The sequence below is a fragment of the Lycium ferocissimum genome, chromosome 11, assembly GCF_029784015.1.
Source record: "Lycium ferocissimum isolate CSIRO_LF1 chromosome 11, AGI_CSIRO_Lferr_CH_V1, whole genome shotgun sequence".
Classification (NCBI taxonomy): domain Eukaryota; kingdom Viridiplantae; phylum Streptophyta; class Magnoliopsida; order Solanales; family Solanaceae; genus Lycium; species Lycium ferocissimum.
In genome coordinates, this window is record NC_081352.1 from 4,747,801 (window position 1) to 4,763,056 (window position 15,256).

The window sequence follows — 15,256 nt, forward strand, 5'->3', positions numbered from 1 at the left end:
AAATTGTTCGCGCGGGTAAATTACCTAGTTCACATATAAAAGTCTGTCAAAGTCAGGTGTTTACGAGGTACAATTTTGAGGACTAATGGTGTCTCGGATCAGTACGAATATCTATATGATCGTTGTGAACAACTTAAAGGTCGTCGGTTATGTATATCTCCCAGAAAAATCAATCCATTTCAGTGCCTGTTTCCACTCACTTTATAAATCAACTCTCGACCGACTTAAATGAATATCAGCGTTTTTCACCTGCCAACTCAATAAATCGAACGAGGTTGAATTGTCACCGGGTTGATTTTTTTTTTTTAAAAAAAAAAAAAGAGCCTTCTGAGAGATTAATATCGGCGGGCAAAGCAGAGTCTTCTAAGAGCTTTAATCGAGTTTAGAAGGAGATACTAAACTTGTTAATTATTTTGAATTTGCAAAAAGAAAATCAGCAAAAGGGAAAAAATATTGTTGTTTCATTCCAAGAATTCCAAGAAGGCAATATAGTCTCACTTTGGAAAAACTGGAAAGCTTTAGTACAACATAGGAGGACACCGCCAGAAACTATTGATTGCAACAGCACACTGGCATGTCTTTGCTGCGAAAACAATTTGCCATCTCCCATCATTCTAAAGGCTACATCTACATTGTCAAGCTCTCTGGATTCTCTACAATCTTTGAAAACGTTTGAAGGAAGGCGGCCAAGTCAGCACCATAAATAATCCGGTGATCTGCCGTGACATTCACCTGTATAACATAAGAAGGTCCGTGCAAAATATCTTATGGTTAGAACTTTCCGTAAACCCTTTAAAGCATGGCTTCACTATAAACCTAAATCATTTTACATGATTAATTACAACATCAGTAGTTGAACACTCTCTTTCAATCAACATAGTACATTAACCCCAGAAAGAACACACAGAACGAGACAGAAAAGGTTTAAGCCAGCATAGAAGTGGACTGCACAAATAACCAAACATAGTTATTCTCGTACCTAACTTTGCAGTCCAAGAAGACTCAGTTTGGAGAAGCAGCGATATAGGAGTCATCCAAAAAAAGTGCAAGAATAGATTAATAAATTGCCTAACGATGCATGTAGATCGGTGAACCAGCAAGGTTACAGTGCTATATCATCTAGCTTTATGTAACTATAGAATTGAGTTAAAAGTGAAATTAGATAGGACTATTTTTTATGACCGAGAAATTCGTCTATAAAACATCCAAGGGTGCGGCCTAGTAGTCAATGAAGTGGGTTGAGAACCATGAGGTCTCAGATTCAAATCCCAACGCAAGCAAGGTGGTTTCTTCTCTCATTTGTCCAAGCCTTGGTGGATAGAGTTACCCGATATATGTGCCAGTGGGAGGTAGCAGGTACCCCATGGAATTAGTCGAGGTGAGCTCAAGCTGGCCGGACACTACGGTTGTCAAAAAAAAAAATCGTCTAAAACCAATCTTAGGCCCTTGAAATTAGATAAAACTATGATGTCTAGCCGAAGAGAATTCAACTATCTAGACTCCATATTACAAATAAAAAGATAGAAGAATATGTAATATATAGAACCGAAAATAGTATGACCGGAATTGAGAAATGCTACGGGAATGCTGTAAGATATGAAAGTGCCTCTCCAAATAAAAGACAAGTTTCAGTAAGAGTTTGCGACATCTAATGTTATATGCAAGTATGTTTTTCACCTCTATTTCTACAATGTGAGTACTGTAGAAATTAATGTTCAGATGAATACGTGCAACAAAAGGTGCAAATAGCATGCACACACTGCATAAAGCCTTCAAATGCACCTAGGGATAGTTTGAAGATATGATGATTGAAGGTGCTAAAAAAGGAACAAGTTAGATCTAAAAAAACCAACAATCTCTTTGAAATCCATGTGAATTTGGCAAAACAATAGAACAAATGGAAACCTAAGATCCCTATTGACAATACCAACTAGTAGCAGATTAAGACGTAATTGTATTGGTAAAGTTTAGCTTGTTTAAAGATTTGTATGTTAGAAAAATACAGAACCTGTAACACTAAAACATGTATTGGAACGAAACGGAACAGATACGAGTAGAACAAATTGAATGTTAAGGATCCACAAACCTAACCCCAGCTAGTTTGGGATTGAGGTGTAGTTTTTGTTGCAGAATACGTAAAAGAAGAAACTCATAAATAGATTATGACGAAGGACTACCACCTAACCACGCCTGGTGAGATTAATCAGATCATGAGGCAGGAAAAAAAAACAATGAGAACATTGTTACATATACTAAAACCAGGTTAAGTAATACCCATCTACCCTAGAATTGATTATCTGATCACGAGGCATTTGATGTGCATTCATGGAAGGCTGTATAACTACATTTGTGACAACAAATTTTCAGCACATGCATCTCACTTTTCATGTCCTTCTTATTAAAGAGAAGCAACAACTTAGGCGTAAAATTCTTTTTATTCTTGTAGATTCCAGTCAAAGGAGCTAAAATGTGAGAGCAGATGATAGATTCCTAGAATAACCAAGTAAATAACACCATCCTTAGATACACCAGGTTAGCACTACGAACCTCGAGATACTAATACAGAAAAAGATTAAAAAAATCCAGCTCCAGATCAACAGAAGCCACTAAATTTCCTAAATGAAACAAGATATTAAATTGATAACATGGACACGTTACCTTATCAAAAAAAAAAAAAAAAAAAAAAACATGGGCGCATCCTAATTGCTCTGAATGAAACACCATTATACCACCAAATCATTTGGTGCCAAACTTTATTAGCTAATCATGAGGCACATGAAACCCTACTGTTAGACCCCTAGACAAGACGCTCGGAATGCGGTGCAATTCTGACAAGGGTATCGGCATGTTGTCCTTGTCATAGGCCTAAGCGGGAGAAGAGTCAACATGCACAAGACAATGTGAGTGTTGTCATGAGCAACAAGAGTTTTGCTTGGCCGAGGTGAGCGGGCTGGCACCAAGGCACAACAAGAAGCATGTAAGCAGATTGCTTTTCTCCATCTTCTGCATATCTCTCCCATGCCTCCAGAGTAAGGTGAAAAATTGACAAGGCCACAGAAGCGTATAAGGAGATTGCCATAGTCCACAAGAAAATATTTCTTCATTTCCACCCATTCATACCAATTGACCTTTTCAGTATACCTCTCAATCAGTTCAGTACAAAACTGCACTCTAATATATATTTAGTTTCAATCACCTTTCACATTGCCATACACTAGGCTTAAATTACTAAATGATTATAAAAGTAAAACCTATGTCGTTCAAATCCCTCCTTTACCACAGCCAACCGATATCGACACGACAGGACACTGCTGAGGGTGTTGGATCTGTGCCAAATCAGTGCACTCAAGACGCAAGTGTATTAACTATAAGCCTAAAATAAATTAAGCATCAAATTATAGTGAGAAACAAACTTCCCAAACAACATCACTTTCAGAATCCTACTTAGAGGTGGTAAAATTAGCCCGTGAAAACATGAACTGCCCAACTCCCTTAAATTTGGGGAGTTTAAGCCCGCTCATTTTTTTAACTTTGGTCCCTTTTTGCCCAAAATTTAAAATCTAAAAGGGGTTTAGGGTGGGTTTTTAGCCAAATTATCCATGAGGAAAATTTAAAAAAATTCCAAAAAAATTTTTTTTTTGATATGTTATATAAGTCTTTGTAAAAAAAAAAAATTTATTGGTAATTAAAAAAATTTTAAAAAAAAAATAAAAAAAATTAAAACATGGGGATTGGTTTTTGTTTTTGACCGTTTTAACCCCGCCCATTTTAGCCCAAAATAACATTTTGGGGTATCATTTGGGGCCATTTATTAACTCAATAAATTCAGCTGGCCGACCATTGGTACCCCAATCCCCCCACAATAAAACTGGTTTGGGTATTATTTTGGGTATGTCTTTTTTTTCAACAAACTTTGGTTAAAACCCAATGCGGGGTCGAGAGGGGGAAAATGTGGACTTTACCCACAAAAGGGAAGGTAGGGGGGGTTTTTTGAAAGACCCTCGGCCCGAGAAAACATGGGAAAAAAAAGGGGGATAAGGACAAGGGTTTTTCAAAGCAATATAAAAATGAAAAACGAAAAACGAAAAAAAAGGGAACAAAACGGTTTGAAAAAAGGGGCATGGCTACCCTAAAATAAATAAAATTGAAGAAAATAACGGGATATTGTTGGGGGTCAAAAGGAAAAACAAGAAAAAAAGTCGAGATATGGCAAAATGGCCCTTTCAAGAAAATGGCGGAAATAAAATTGGTGGCGAAAGGGAAAGGGACTACTAATCCCCCTGGGGGGAAAGGTTTCCCAATTCTATAGTGTTTTCTTTAAATCTAAGCCCCGCCTTTATCAAGGGGCGTATAAAAGGTGGCCCAGGCTAGTCCTTATCTTTCTCCCTGCTTGGCCCCTTCTTCCTTTTTTTTGACCTCGGGGGGTCTCACCTTTTTTTGCCGGGGGGGCCCGGGCCTTTGGGGAAAAATTTTTAACCCTCTCGGTCTCGCCTCCGTCTTGTCCCGCCCCCGGGGACCCCCCTTCTAAAGGTCTCTTCGTTTAAAAACCATTCTCTGGTTGGGCCCGGATCCGTCTCGCTCCCGTTTCGCCTTTCTCTTCCGTGAGAGTTTTGACTTTTGGCCAAAACCTTTCCCCCCCAACGGGAAGTGGGGCCCCCACCCTGTGGGGCTTTTGGGGTCTCGGTGGCACCTTTTTCCCCCGAACCCCCGGTTGGGCCTCGTCTCAACCGCTTTCTCAAAGGGGTTGAGACCTTCCCCGTAATCTTCCCCTTACCTTGGATTATAGCCCCAGGATACTTGAAACTACTCTCTTGGGGCATGCACTGTGAGTCGGCCTCCCGAGCAGCGTCGGTATCTTTGTTTGATATTATTAAATCTGCTTGGCCTAATATTTGCATCAGTATTGAGGAGCGTTAGTCCCCTTCCTGCATTATTATATAAGTGTCTTTGTTAATCACTAGCGAAGAGAATCACTTTTTCGCATGAAATTTGTTGGTCAGGAGCTCATAAAAACTATTAGTATGTCACCAAAATGTCCTCCCAACCCCATCTGATATCTTAGCTCCATTGACACAAATAATTGGTATGCCATTGGGAGTTTTAAGATAATTGCAACAATTTACATTATGCTAATCTCCTTTATGATATTCTTCCACACCCTCCCACATTTCATATTCTCTAGGTAGCGCAAGAAGGGGAGCCTTGGAGCAACAATAAAGTTGTTTTCGTGTGACCTATAGGTCACGGGTTCGAACCGTGGAATCAACCACCGATGCCTTCGTCCGAGTAGGCTACCTACATTACACACCCGTGGGATTTGGACCTTTCCTGCACCTTGCTTGAACGCGGGATGTTTTGTGCACGAATTGCCCCTTTTTAAATTGCACTCAAAGAATACCAGAAAATCACATCAGTTAATCGTCACTCTAATGATTACTCTCAACCTCTACTAAGTAACTTGATTTGCACTTTGTTGGACCTAGTTGACTAAACCCCCTTCCTCACGCCACTGATTTCTCATGTACAAGAAGTGATCATATTATTGCATACGCAGACAAAGGTGAACTTAGAATTTAAACTTTATGGATTCAACCTTTAAAGTTTTTAGCATTAAACTCATTGTCTTTTTAAATTATGTGTTCATTTCTACTACGTGCTGTAATTTTAATGGATTTTTTACACATATTTATGTTTCGCGCCAAAAGTATTGGGTTTGGATGAACCAGGTACCACCATGCTGCAGCTGCCCATGTAAGCAGAGCGGACAATGGACCATGATCACGAAAAAAAAAAAAAAAAGGAATATCAGAAAAAATCTGAGCACCTGATACAATACATTAAGGCTATGAGTGGAGTAGCCCAGGACCTACATACCTCGTTAAAGGCCCTTATACAACCCATTTGGGACTACTATATAGTGCATCAGGTTAGAATAGGAATGAAGTATAAGAAAAGCAGGGATATGTCAACATCAATGTAGGTAAAAGATCTATAAGGATATCTTCAGTCTTCACTGATATCACTGTAATGTTTCCATAAACTCTATCTGTGTTAACAAGAATATAAGTTTCAGAGAATCAGAATTTTAACTAGAAGTTAATGAGTGGAAACAATATACAAGACAAAGGAACGAAGTTTACGGGAAAAGAATTTAAATAAAGAAACAAGATAAAGAGGACCAAAATAGAAGAAAGAAACATAAGGATAATGCGGTCACTTTTAAAATCCTCTGAAAGCCGCCAATAGTTGAATAAAACAAATAAAGGAGTTTCCTATCACCTGAAGGGTGGCAGAGACTTCTTAAATCTAAATAGACAGATGGTGAATGCAATACCTTCTGTTTTCCAACTTCCAATATTCGGGAGGAAAACATAGTAATGACATTCACCACAATTCAGATGAAAACTCAAGAAGTTTTGATTTTGCGATGGGTCGTGCAAGTTATTCCGAGCAACTAATATATTTAAAATAAGAGTGAGCATTTATATGTAACTAAAACTTGTTTGTGATTTTCCATCTCCTCCAACCAAACAGTCTCTAACCCGACCAAAAAAGAAAGGACGAAATAAAGGTTTTCCATAGTTTGACTTCGATGTTTTCTTTTTAAAATTCAAACTAGCACTTTCAACCACTTGAACACAGGAACTGGATAGAAGACGTACCAGCATCTTATTTTTGACAGAGAAGAAGCCTTCGGCATCAGTGACAACAGTAGGTTTTGACCCTCCAACAGCCATAATAGCCCCCTGAACATTATCCCAGTTTCAAAAAGGTTGTTATTTCCTAATAACTGAATGACTTGTAATCAGAAATAGAAGAAACGCTGTATCTAATTTCTAACCTGGCCTGGAGGAAGAATAGCATCAAATCTATCCACACCAAACATGCCCAAGTTGGATAATGTGAAAGTCCCTGAATACAAAAATCATATTTCAGTACCCAAAGATCTCATTGGATGATTAAGCCATCGAGGTCAAACATAATAACAAAAAATCAAATGAAGCAAATCATTACCTGAATTGTACTCGTGTGGCTGAAGTTGCTTAGCCCTAGCCTTGTCTACCAATTCTTTCCACCTTTGAGACAACAGATAAAGATCCAACTACATCAAGGTAACAAAACATAAGCATCATCACTAAATTCAAGATATTCTCCATGAGAAGAGATGCCGCTTAATTTTGAAAAAGAGAAACTTGGTTTTGCCACCTTGTCAGCATCCTGAAGCACTGGAGTGATCAATCCACCATTAATTGCCACAGCAACAGCTATATTTATACTGCTATTATAAGTAAAGCTCTTTCCGTCTTTACAAGTCGAATTTACAACTGGATGTTGAGCCAGGGCCATCGCTGCAGCTTTAGCTAACAATGCAGTCATTGTAACACCTTTGGGCTTAACCTGTTATTAATTGAATTTAACAACATGTCAAGCCCCAGAATTGAAATGCAAATAGGTGTCAACAACAACAACAACAACAACAACAACAACAACATACACAGTGTAATCGCACAAAGTGGGGTCTAGGGAGGGTAGAGTGTACGCAGACCTTACCTGTACCTAGGAGGTAGACAGGTTGTTTCCTATAGACCCTCGGCTTGAGGAAAAACAGTTCAAAACAGTTTGGAAAAGAAAGTAGCGGAAATGAAGAAGCCATGACAAAATACTACAGAAAGCATGACAGAACATTCTGAACAGTAACTACAACAAAATAATATGCTAATCAAAGTACAAGAAGCAGCAGATAGTAACAGAAATCGAAGGACAAGAAATAGGTGTCAGTTCCATGAAATTCCCACCGCAGAATTTGATACATCACGTATTATTAGATTAACTTACCTTGTCATACAAAGCATCAAGTGCGGCTGTACTAACTGGATATCCAACACGGAAAGTGGGAACAGAGAGGCTCTCCATCATATTCTTTGATACTGCAGCTTGCATTGTTGTGAAAGGAACAACAGTCGACCCTGGAATCTCAGGAAAGCTAGTTGGAGAAGCTTTTTGGGGGGCAACCAGAGTTGGAGCAGCTACTACATTGGCTGCGGGGATGCTCTTAGATGGCGCAGGTGTAATTCCTGCGGCTTTCTCGACATCCTCGGGAGTAATCCGTCCAAATGCACCCGTCCCAATCACTTTGTTAATATCAACTTTGTGCTGCTTTGCCAACTTCTTTGCATAAGGAGTCGCAATTATCTTTCTCGGACCAGAAGTCGCTGCTGCCTGTTGGAAAAAGTAATTCAAAGTTGTAGTAAATCAAAACTGATTAGGATTTGGTATTTTAAAATTCATGTCTAGTTAGGATTTATAGTCAAATTCACATAGGAATAGGTTTTCCTGTTTTGAGTTAAAAGTACATTTCGTACTATTATAAATATGGTGCTACTAGCTATTTTCACTTGGAAATTTCAAAAATATACAGCCCAATATAAAATATTATGCCTCCTAGCCCATAATTTTATTTTATACAATATCATACAACATTATGGCTGGGGAAAGCATTATACATAATGTATCATGCATGTATAAAAGTGTATAAAAGGTGTTTATACACAAATATGGGCTAAACTGGATAACAAACTCAAAATATGGGCTAAATCGTGTAAATATTTTCTCTAAGTAGACATAGAGCATAATTTTTTCCCATTATTTTCATAACCAGAGATAGTGTGGAGATTGTAAAGGAGCATTCAGAGATTTATGAGTTTATGATTGAATATTTTCAAAAATATACAGCTTTTGAAAATATTTACGCCACGTAGCTAAATATACAATATTATACAACATTATACCTGTGGAGAAAGCATTATACATAATGTATCAACAAAGTGTACAATAGCGTATAAAAGGTGTTCATACACAAATATGAGCTAAATCGGGTAACAAACTCAACGTATGGGCTACGTGGTGTAAATATTTTAAAAAATAGACATAGAGCGTAATTTTCCCTATTAATCCCTCTATCCCAGTTTAAGTGTCTTACTTTTCTTTTTGGTCTATCACAAAAATAGCATCTCTTTCTATATTTAGTAAGTTAACAATTTGTACATCCTGCATGGCAACTTTATAACCACAAGATTCAAATACGCATTTTTAATTTAGGACCATAAGATTCAGAAATCTCTTTTTATTTCTTAAACTTTGTGCCTAAGACACTTAAATTGGGATGGAGGAAGTATTATAAATAGGGTGCTACTAGCTATTTTCCTAACCATGAAGATTGTAAATGAGCCTTAAGAGATTTATGAATAAAATATTTTCCTTCCCTACCGGAGGCGGTGGTGATGGCGGAGGCGAAGCAGCAACATTGGGAGGAGGTGCTGCTGCTGCTGCTTCTGAAGTAGCAACTACAGATTGGCCTTTGGCTTTAGCTTTAGCTTCAGCAATTTCGTCTTCAGTTTCAGCCAAGAAGGCGACAGGAGCGCCAACAGGAGCAGTCTCGCCTTCATTAACAACGATAGCAGCGAGAATGCCACCGTAGAATGTCTCAACATCCATATCAGCTTTATCAGACTCGACAACGACAACAGGTTCACCTTTAGAGAGGAGATCACCTTCGGATTTAACCCATGAGACGATTTTGCCTTCAGTCATTGTAGAACTGAGTGCTGGCATGAAGATCTCACGGATCTTTGATTGGATAGAAGGAAGTTTGTATCGGCGAGGGGAACATGAGAAGCTTCGAGGAGAAGAGATTGTGGAAGAGATTGTGGAGGAGAATGAGAGAGGAGTAGGGGACTTGTATCGAAGTAGCGAAGCCATTGCAAATGCCGAATCGACAAGTGAGTGAATTGGCTTGAATTATATGGTGTGGTGGGATAGGAGATATGACAATTGACAAGCTTTCTTTATTTTAGAAGAGAAAAAAGAATGGCCTGAAAGGGGCGGACAACACGAGATGTGCAAGTCCTAGTTAGCGAGAAGAAAGAGGTGAAATGACATCTTCAGTCTCAATTAAACAAGAGGGGACTCTATTTTCTTTTTAATTCTTTTAAGGGTTGATAGCACTTTTGATTTGGTGAATTCTAATTTAGTTCTCGTCATATCGACTAAGCATATCTAAATTTTAATTTCTTAAGATGTTCAATTTTGATTCCTTTGGTTATAAAAATTCACAAGCTTTTAGATTTATTAGCTTTTACACCGTTTAATTACCCTTAAAAATATTATATAAAAATACACACATATATGTGTGCAATTATAACTTTTAAATAAATATTTATATAATCAGTATAATTCGATTTTTTCGATTTTTTTTGCTTAATATAAAAAACAAACCAAATTTTAGCGATTTCTAAATTAAATCAAAAACCAAATCAATCCAAAAATGTATCTATTTTTATCTTCGATTTTTTGATTTTTCTTGAACATCCCTAGGTTGAAGTCTATATTAAAATTAGTCAATTTGCCTACACATCTGGTATTCAACAAATAACCTTTTTTTATAAATTTAATCAATATAAATGAAACAAAAACTATAATACTAAAATTAAAAAAAGTCAACGACTTTTTTATAGTTTTATAATGACAGAATTCTAGAGGCACAATCCTCTTAATAGGAAAGAAAAGTTAACTAATGTAATATCATCTTACCTTCTATTATTATAAAATGTACTTATAAATATATTTTTATTAAGAAAGAAAATTTTGTTCTAGCATCTGTTAGATGGTTTTCTTGGAATATCTCGCTTTAGACAAGTCTTTCTAGAGGAGTGAGTATGGTTTGTGGAATTTTTTACTATTGATCATAGCAAATTAATGGTGATTTTTAGATTTATTACTTAAGGAGTTATCGGTTGTTGCACCTAATTTTGGGTAAAGGATATGGGCATTGTATCTATTGCCTGTGACTCAGCAAGTTTCTACAATTACTGGTGATGTGACTTTATGGAGTTGACGAAATGAGAGGAATAATCGCATGATTTGTTGGAGGCATTGTAGTTCGGTGAAACAAGGCAAGAGGTGGTCCTTCGGGGACAAACATCGCTTAAGGACCTCCGGATGAGGTGTCAGTCAATAGAAACATTTAAAGTGGTAGATAAATGGTAAATGATAGCTAATTCAAGTTGTGAAGTGCATTTTGGGAATCAAAATAACGATCATTAATACCGATTGAAACCAAGGGAACCGAATTCATTATAGGATTTCCAGTATCGATGTTGGATTGGTAAGCTCATAAACCAAGATAGAAGAAGGATTCTTTAGTTAAAGGATTTTGGAAAGGGTACTTGTATGAAGGTATATAAGAACATTAGTAGGAATGTACGTACTATAAGTGTTACACCCCGAATTTTCACACGTTAAAGTTGCATCATGAGTTCGTTGACGCAAGTTCAAAAGAAATTATCTTGAGGTTAAAAGAGATTGAGCTTATTAATATAAATGGTTACAAGATTCTATAAATAAGATTAGTAAGTGGCGGAAGGTTTGGAGGGTGAATGAATCAAAGAAGGATGAGTTTCGTCAAAAGTCGGCAAGTTGGGAATACGATAACTTGTACTTTTAGGTGAGATTAGGAGAGCTTCAAATACTAAGCAAGTAATGATATGAAGTATTTGAATCGTATAATGGTCGCTTATTAAGTTTGGAAGTCAAACGAGTTGTAATACGGAAGTCGACAAAGGGCGTCGCAAGTTAAGTTTGAAAATTTCACTGAAATTTGGATCAGATGTCGCGGAGCTTTTCTCTTAATCTACTTAGAGTTACGGGGTGATCCACCCACCAGATTTAAGTTCTATGAGTCTAGTTTCCAACGCATTTTACAGTTCATCGAGACGACATCCGAGTAGAGAGATATTCGCATTTCCATCCAAGGGTGTAAACTGTCGCGGGACAAAAAAGCCACAGTCGGTGGCTGCCTAGCTCAACATATAAAAAAAAGCCCCAAATCATTTTGAACCTCATTTCTCTCAAGACCAAACCCTAAGACACCTCCCAAACCCTCTCAAACATTCCTCCATCATCCATGAACATATCAAGGAGCTAATCAATCCATCTTAACACAACAAAGACCGTGGCAATCCCGAAACCTTTATTTATCCATAAATTTGCTTTTCGGAAGAAAAAGTCATCTTGAAGCAACTTCTACTTTGGATTGATTCTGGGAATTTAAGGTATGTTTTACTCTTATTATGGTTTTCTTATGATTCTCCAAGTATTTAGACTAGAAATTATGGAAGAATTCCCATGAATACCAACTCTATGAACTCATATGAACTATTATGGATGAACTTGATTGGTTGAGCTGATTTATGTAGCTTAAATGTATTTTCTTGGAGCTGTGAAGTTATGGATGGATTGATAAGGAATAATAGGAGTAAAGGAGAAGAAAAATGGTAGTCTTGAATGAAGGTATTAAACTACAAATGACCCTACAAACTTACGCCCGCAAGTTGTTCGACGAAATGCCTCAATGAGTATTTCCATAAGCTATGAACTTGGAATTGATCCCAAATTGGTAGTATGATGTAGGTGATTGTTCGTAAGGTATTCGAGGATTCGTGGAACGTGGAAAACTGGTGATTGTTCGTAAGGTATTCGAGGATTCGTGGAACGTGGAAAACTTTGTCGTTAAGGGATGTAGGGCTTTTCTCTTCTTTTCTTGGCATGACTAGAATTCAAATGCATTTTTTTTAAACGTTATCCCGTTAACTTGTGTTGATCATATCCAAGAATGAACGAGCTAATCTCTACTTCCTATATGACTTGTATAAAAGAACTCTCCATGCTTCTATATTCCGTTTGGTTATCATTTGAAAGGTCTTCCGTTAAACATGTATCGAGAGTGTTCCAAAATGATTAACCTTACTTCTTCTCATGAATAGTTCACATTGAAATACTTTCTCACATTCCTTATCCTTCTTGTTTATCGAGAGAAGTATAATGTTCATCGTGGTACTTTTCCAGTTAAAGTTGAGTTGATTTCACTCCGTAATGGTGACCTTGATTTAGATATGGTTTGTGTTGTAGTACTTTCCCGCTCCTCGTATCTTTCTTGTAGATTGGAAAAAGGTTGTTCACTATGTTATTCTTTATGTTGAAGTTAAGCTAATGGTATTTTATTCAATTGAACCGATCTTTATCACTTATATAATCCTTATTGAAGTATATCTCCAACTATCCACATGTGTTGTTTCTTGAATTGAAAAGATAAAGAACGTAGAGACAATAACGATAATCGAGGGATAACGACGATAGGTCACTCCGACTCTTTCTATGATATCTCCTATGAGGTCAGTCTTGCATGGCATATATATAGACAGATTTTCTTTTTTACCGAGCCGTGTTGTTGACGGCCGGGTAGGCACGTAGTTGTGCACCTAGATGTATTTCTTTCTTTACCGAGCCATGTTATAGGCGGCCGGGTAGGCACGTAGCTGTGCATTGCCATTGATTAGTTGGGCAGAGATGATGTTATGATGATGAGCTCACCCCACAGAGGGATTTATTATTATATGATATGATGTGCCTCCACAGTGAGGGATGATTCTACGAGCATGCATTGTTATATCCGGCAATTTTGCGTATTTGGAAAACTTGGAATTAACCTTGACTTGTAAGGAATAAGGTCGTGTTTGGATTTTTCTTAATATGGGCATGCCGGCTATGGAAGTATGGATGCGGAGATATGGAGTAAGGTTAAGGGCAAGATTGGAATTTTGGAAATTTGTTTCGAATTGCAAAATATGATTCATGAAGAATTGGGCCAAAAAAAAAAAATGAGGCCCAATTTGGAGAGAGGGTGGCCGGTCAACGCTGGCTGACCCATGGTTTTAATAAAATTTTCCATGTGCCAAACATGTGATCAATTAAGGGGACAAATATATATATATGTGTTCCTCTCTAGAATTTTCAAGAAAAATCAAAACAAATCAAGAAAAAAAAAAAAAAAAGAGGCTCACGGCTAGAGAGAAAGAAGAGAAAAAAAAAAGAAAGAAGAAAAATTCTTGGAGCTTGGTCTTTGATTCAAAAACTTGGTTCTTCTTGGATTCTTACTAAGCTCAAGGTGCTCTTCAAAGTGGCATAATTATCTTGGCAAGAAAGTGTTTCTTTTGACAAGAAGAATTTATTGGAAAAGGTGAGAATTTCATGTTTTTATTATGTTATAGAAGGTTATATATATGTTATGGTATGTGGAATTGAATGAAAAGCATGGAATTGTGAGTTGTGGTGTGTGAGCCGTGTGTGTGTGTGTGTGTGTATATATATATATATATATATGGCCGTGTATGTGCATGGTTGTGCATGGAAGGTGTGTTGAATTTTATGTTGTATTCTAGTTGTGATTATGGTGGAATTCATATTGGAAATGAAAGTGGAAGGAATTTGATGGAAGTTGGAAAAATAGGTGTTGGCCGTGTGGTATGGAAGGAAAATGAAAATGAATTAATTTTGTTTGATGTGTCAATTGTGTTATTATGGCCTTACGAAGTAGATGGAAGAACAATGGTTTAAGATAACATAAAGAATTGTTGCTAAGTTGTTGTCGGAGAGTATGTAATTTTAGTATAGTTTATGTAATTATGAGAATGAAGTTATAAGATGCAAATGGTGATTGTTGTAGGTGAAATTAAAAGATAAAAATATGTTATGAAAGTTTATGTTGAAAATTAGAAGTGTTGGATGAATTATGGCTTTGGTGGAAGGTTTGTATATTTCGTATATCTTGAGAATATATTGTAAAAATGCTATGAAATGCTTCCGAACTATATTGTAATGACCTTGATTAGTAATGTCACACCCCGATCTCACTAGGGTGTGATGGGCACCCGACCCCGTAACCGGAGCCGAGCGAACCCACTGACTCTTTTTACGTACAAATTTTTTTTTTGAAATCTCTACGTCAAATGTACATAACAAGGCTGCGGAAATATTCTTTTGTTGCTTTGGAATCAAATAAAATATGTAACTATACAGAACTTGTATCGTAGTACAAACTGACTCCTGAAACCCACGACTCTGTCTGCAAAGTCTCTAACTGTAATCAGGACTCCTGGCACGTGTATTCTGACTCGGCTACACTCCAGGCCAAATGGAGCTTGCCAACTTTCTTTGGGAACATCTTCTATATTAACTTCGATCCGTCTGGGTGTACACTGCGTGGCATGAACGGCCCCCGAAGAAGAGGGGTCAGTACGAGCAATGTACTGAGTATGTAAGACATGAATAATAATACGAACAGGAACATAAGTATGAACAACAATATCATGGGATTATGAAATCTGTGATGAGATCAGTGGATAACCTGTACACATGGGAT

The 15,256-nt window shown here is 37.3% G+C and overlaps 1 protein-coding gene and 1 long non-coding RNA gene across 3 annotated transcripts; one reads left to right on the forward strand and one right to left on the reverse strand.

The window, feature by feature from the left end:
- Positions 1–433: 433 nt before the first annotated feature.
- On the reverse strand, positions 434–9,962 carry LOC132038038 (dihydrolipoyllysine-residue acetyltransferase component 4 of pyruvate dehydrogenase complex, chloroplastic-like). 2 transcript variants are annotated; one of them, XM_059428764.1, is made up of 8 exons: positions 9,351–9,962; positions 9,268–9,314; positions 7,837–8,220; positions 7,207–7,398; positions 7,015–7,102; positions 6,842–6,912; positions 6,663–6,746; positions 434–732 (listed from the first exon to the last, which is right to left on the reverse strand). In XM_059428764.1, exons 1-8 carry the CDS (start codon positions 9,757–9,759, stop codon positions 628–630), a joined length of 1,380 nt encoding a protein of 459 aa, XP_059284747.1. In that variant the 5' UTR covers positions 9,760–9,962; the 3' UTR covers positions 434–627. The 2 variants fall into 2 exon arrangements, with proteins under 2 accessions (XP_059284747.1, XP_059284746.1); XM_059428763.1 differs by having other exon boundaries at positions 9,268–9,960.
- On the forward strand, positions 8,218–9,488 carry LOC132038039 (uncharacterized). Its single transcript, XR_009410154.1, has 2 exons — positions 8,218–9,314; positions 9,351–9,488. It is a non-coding gene; the product is annotated as an uncharacterized LOC132038039 (long non-coding RNA).
- Positions 9,963–15,256: the final 5,294 nt, after the last annotated feature.

Bases quoted from the DNA above. Each gene is read 5' to 3' on its own strand.
- LOC132038038 (XM_059428763.1), bottom strand. From the start codon at position 9,759: ATGGCTTCGCTACTTCGATACAAGTCCCCTACTCCTCTCTCATTCTCC. The intron at 6,747-6,841 runs GTTAGAAATTAG...GATAATGTTCAG, and splicing joins CTATTCTTCCTCCAGGCCAG to GGGGCTATTATGGCTGTTGG. The intron at 733-6,662 runs GTACGTCTTCTA...TATGTTATACAG, and splicing joins CTGTCAAAAATAAGATGCTG to GTGAATGTCACGGCAGATCA.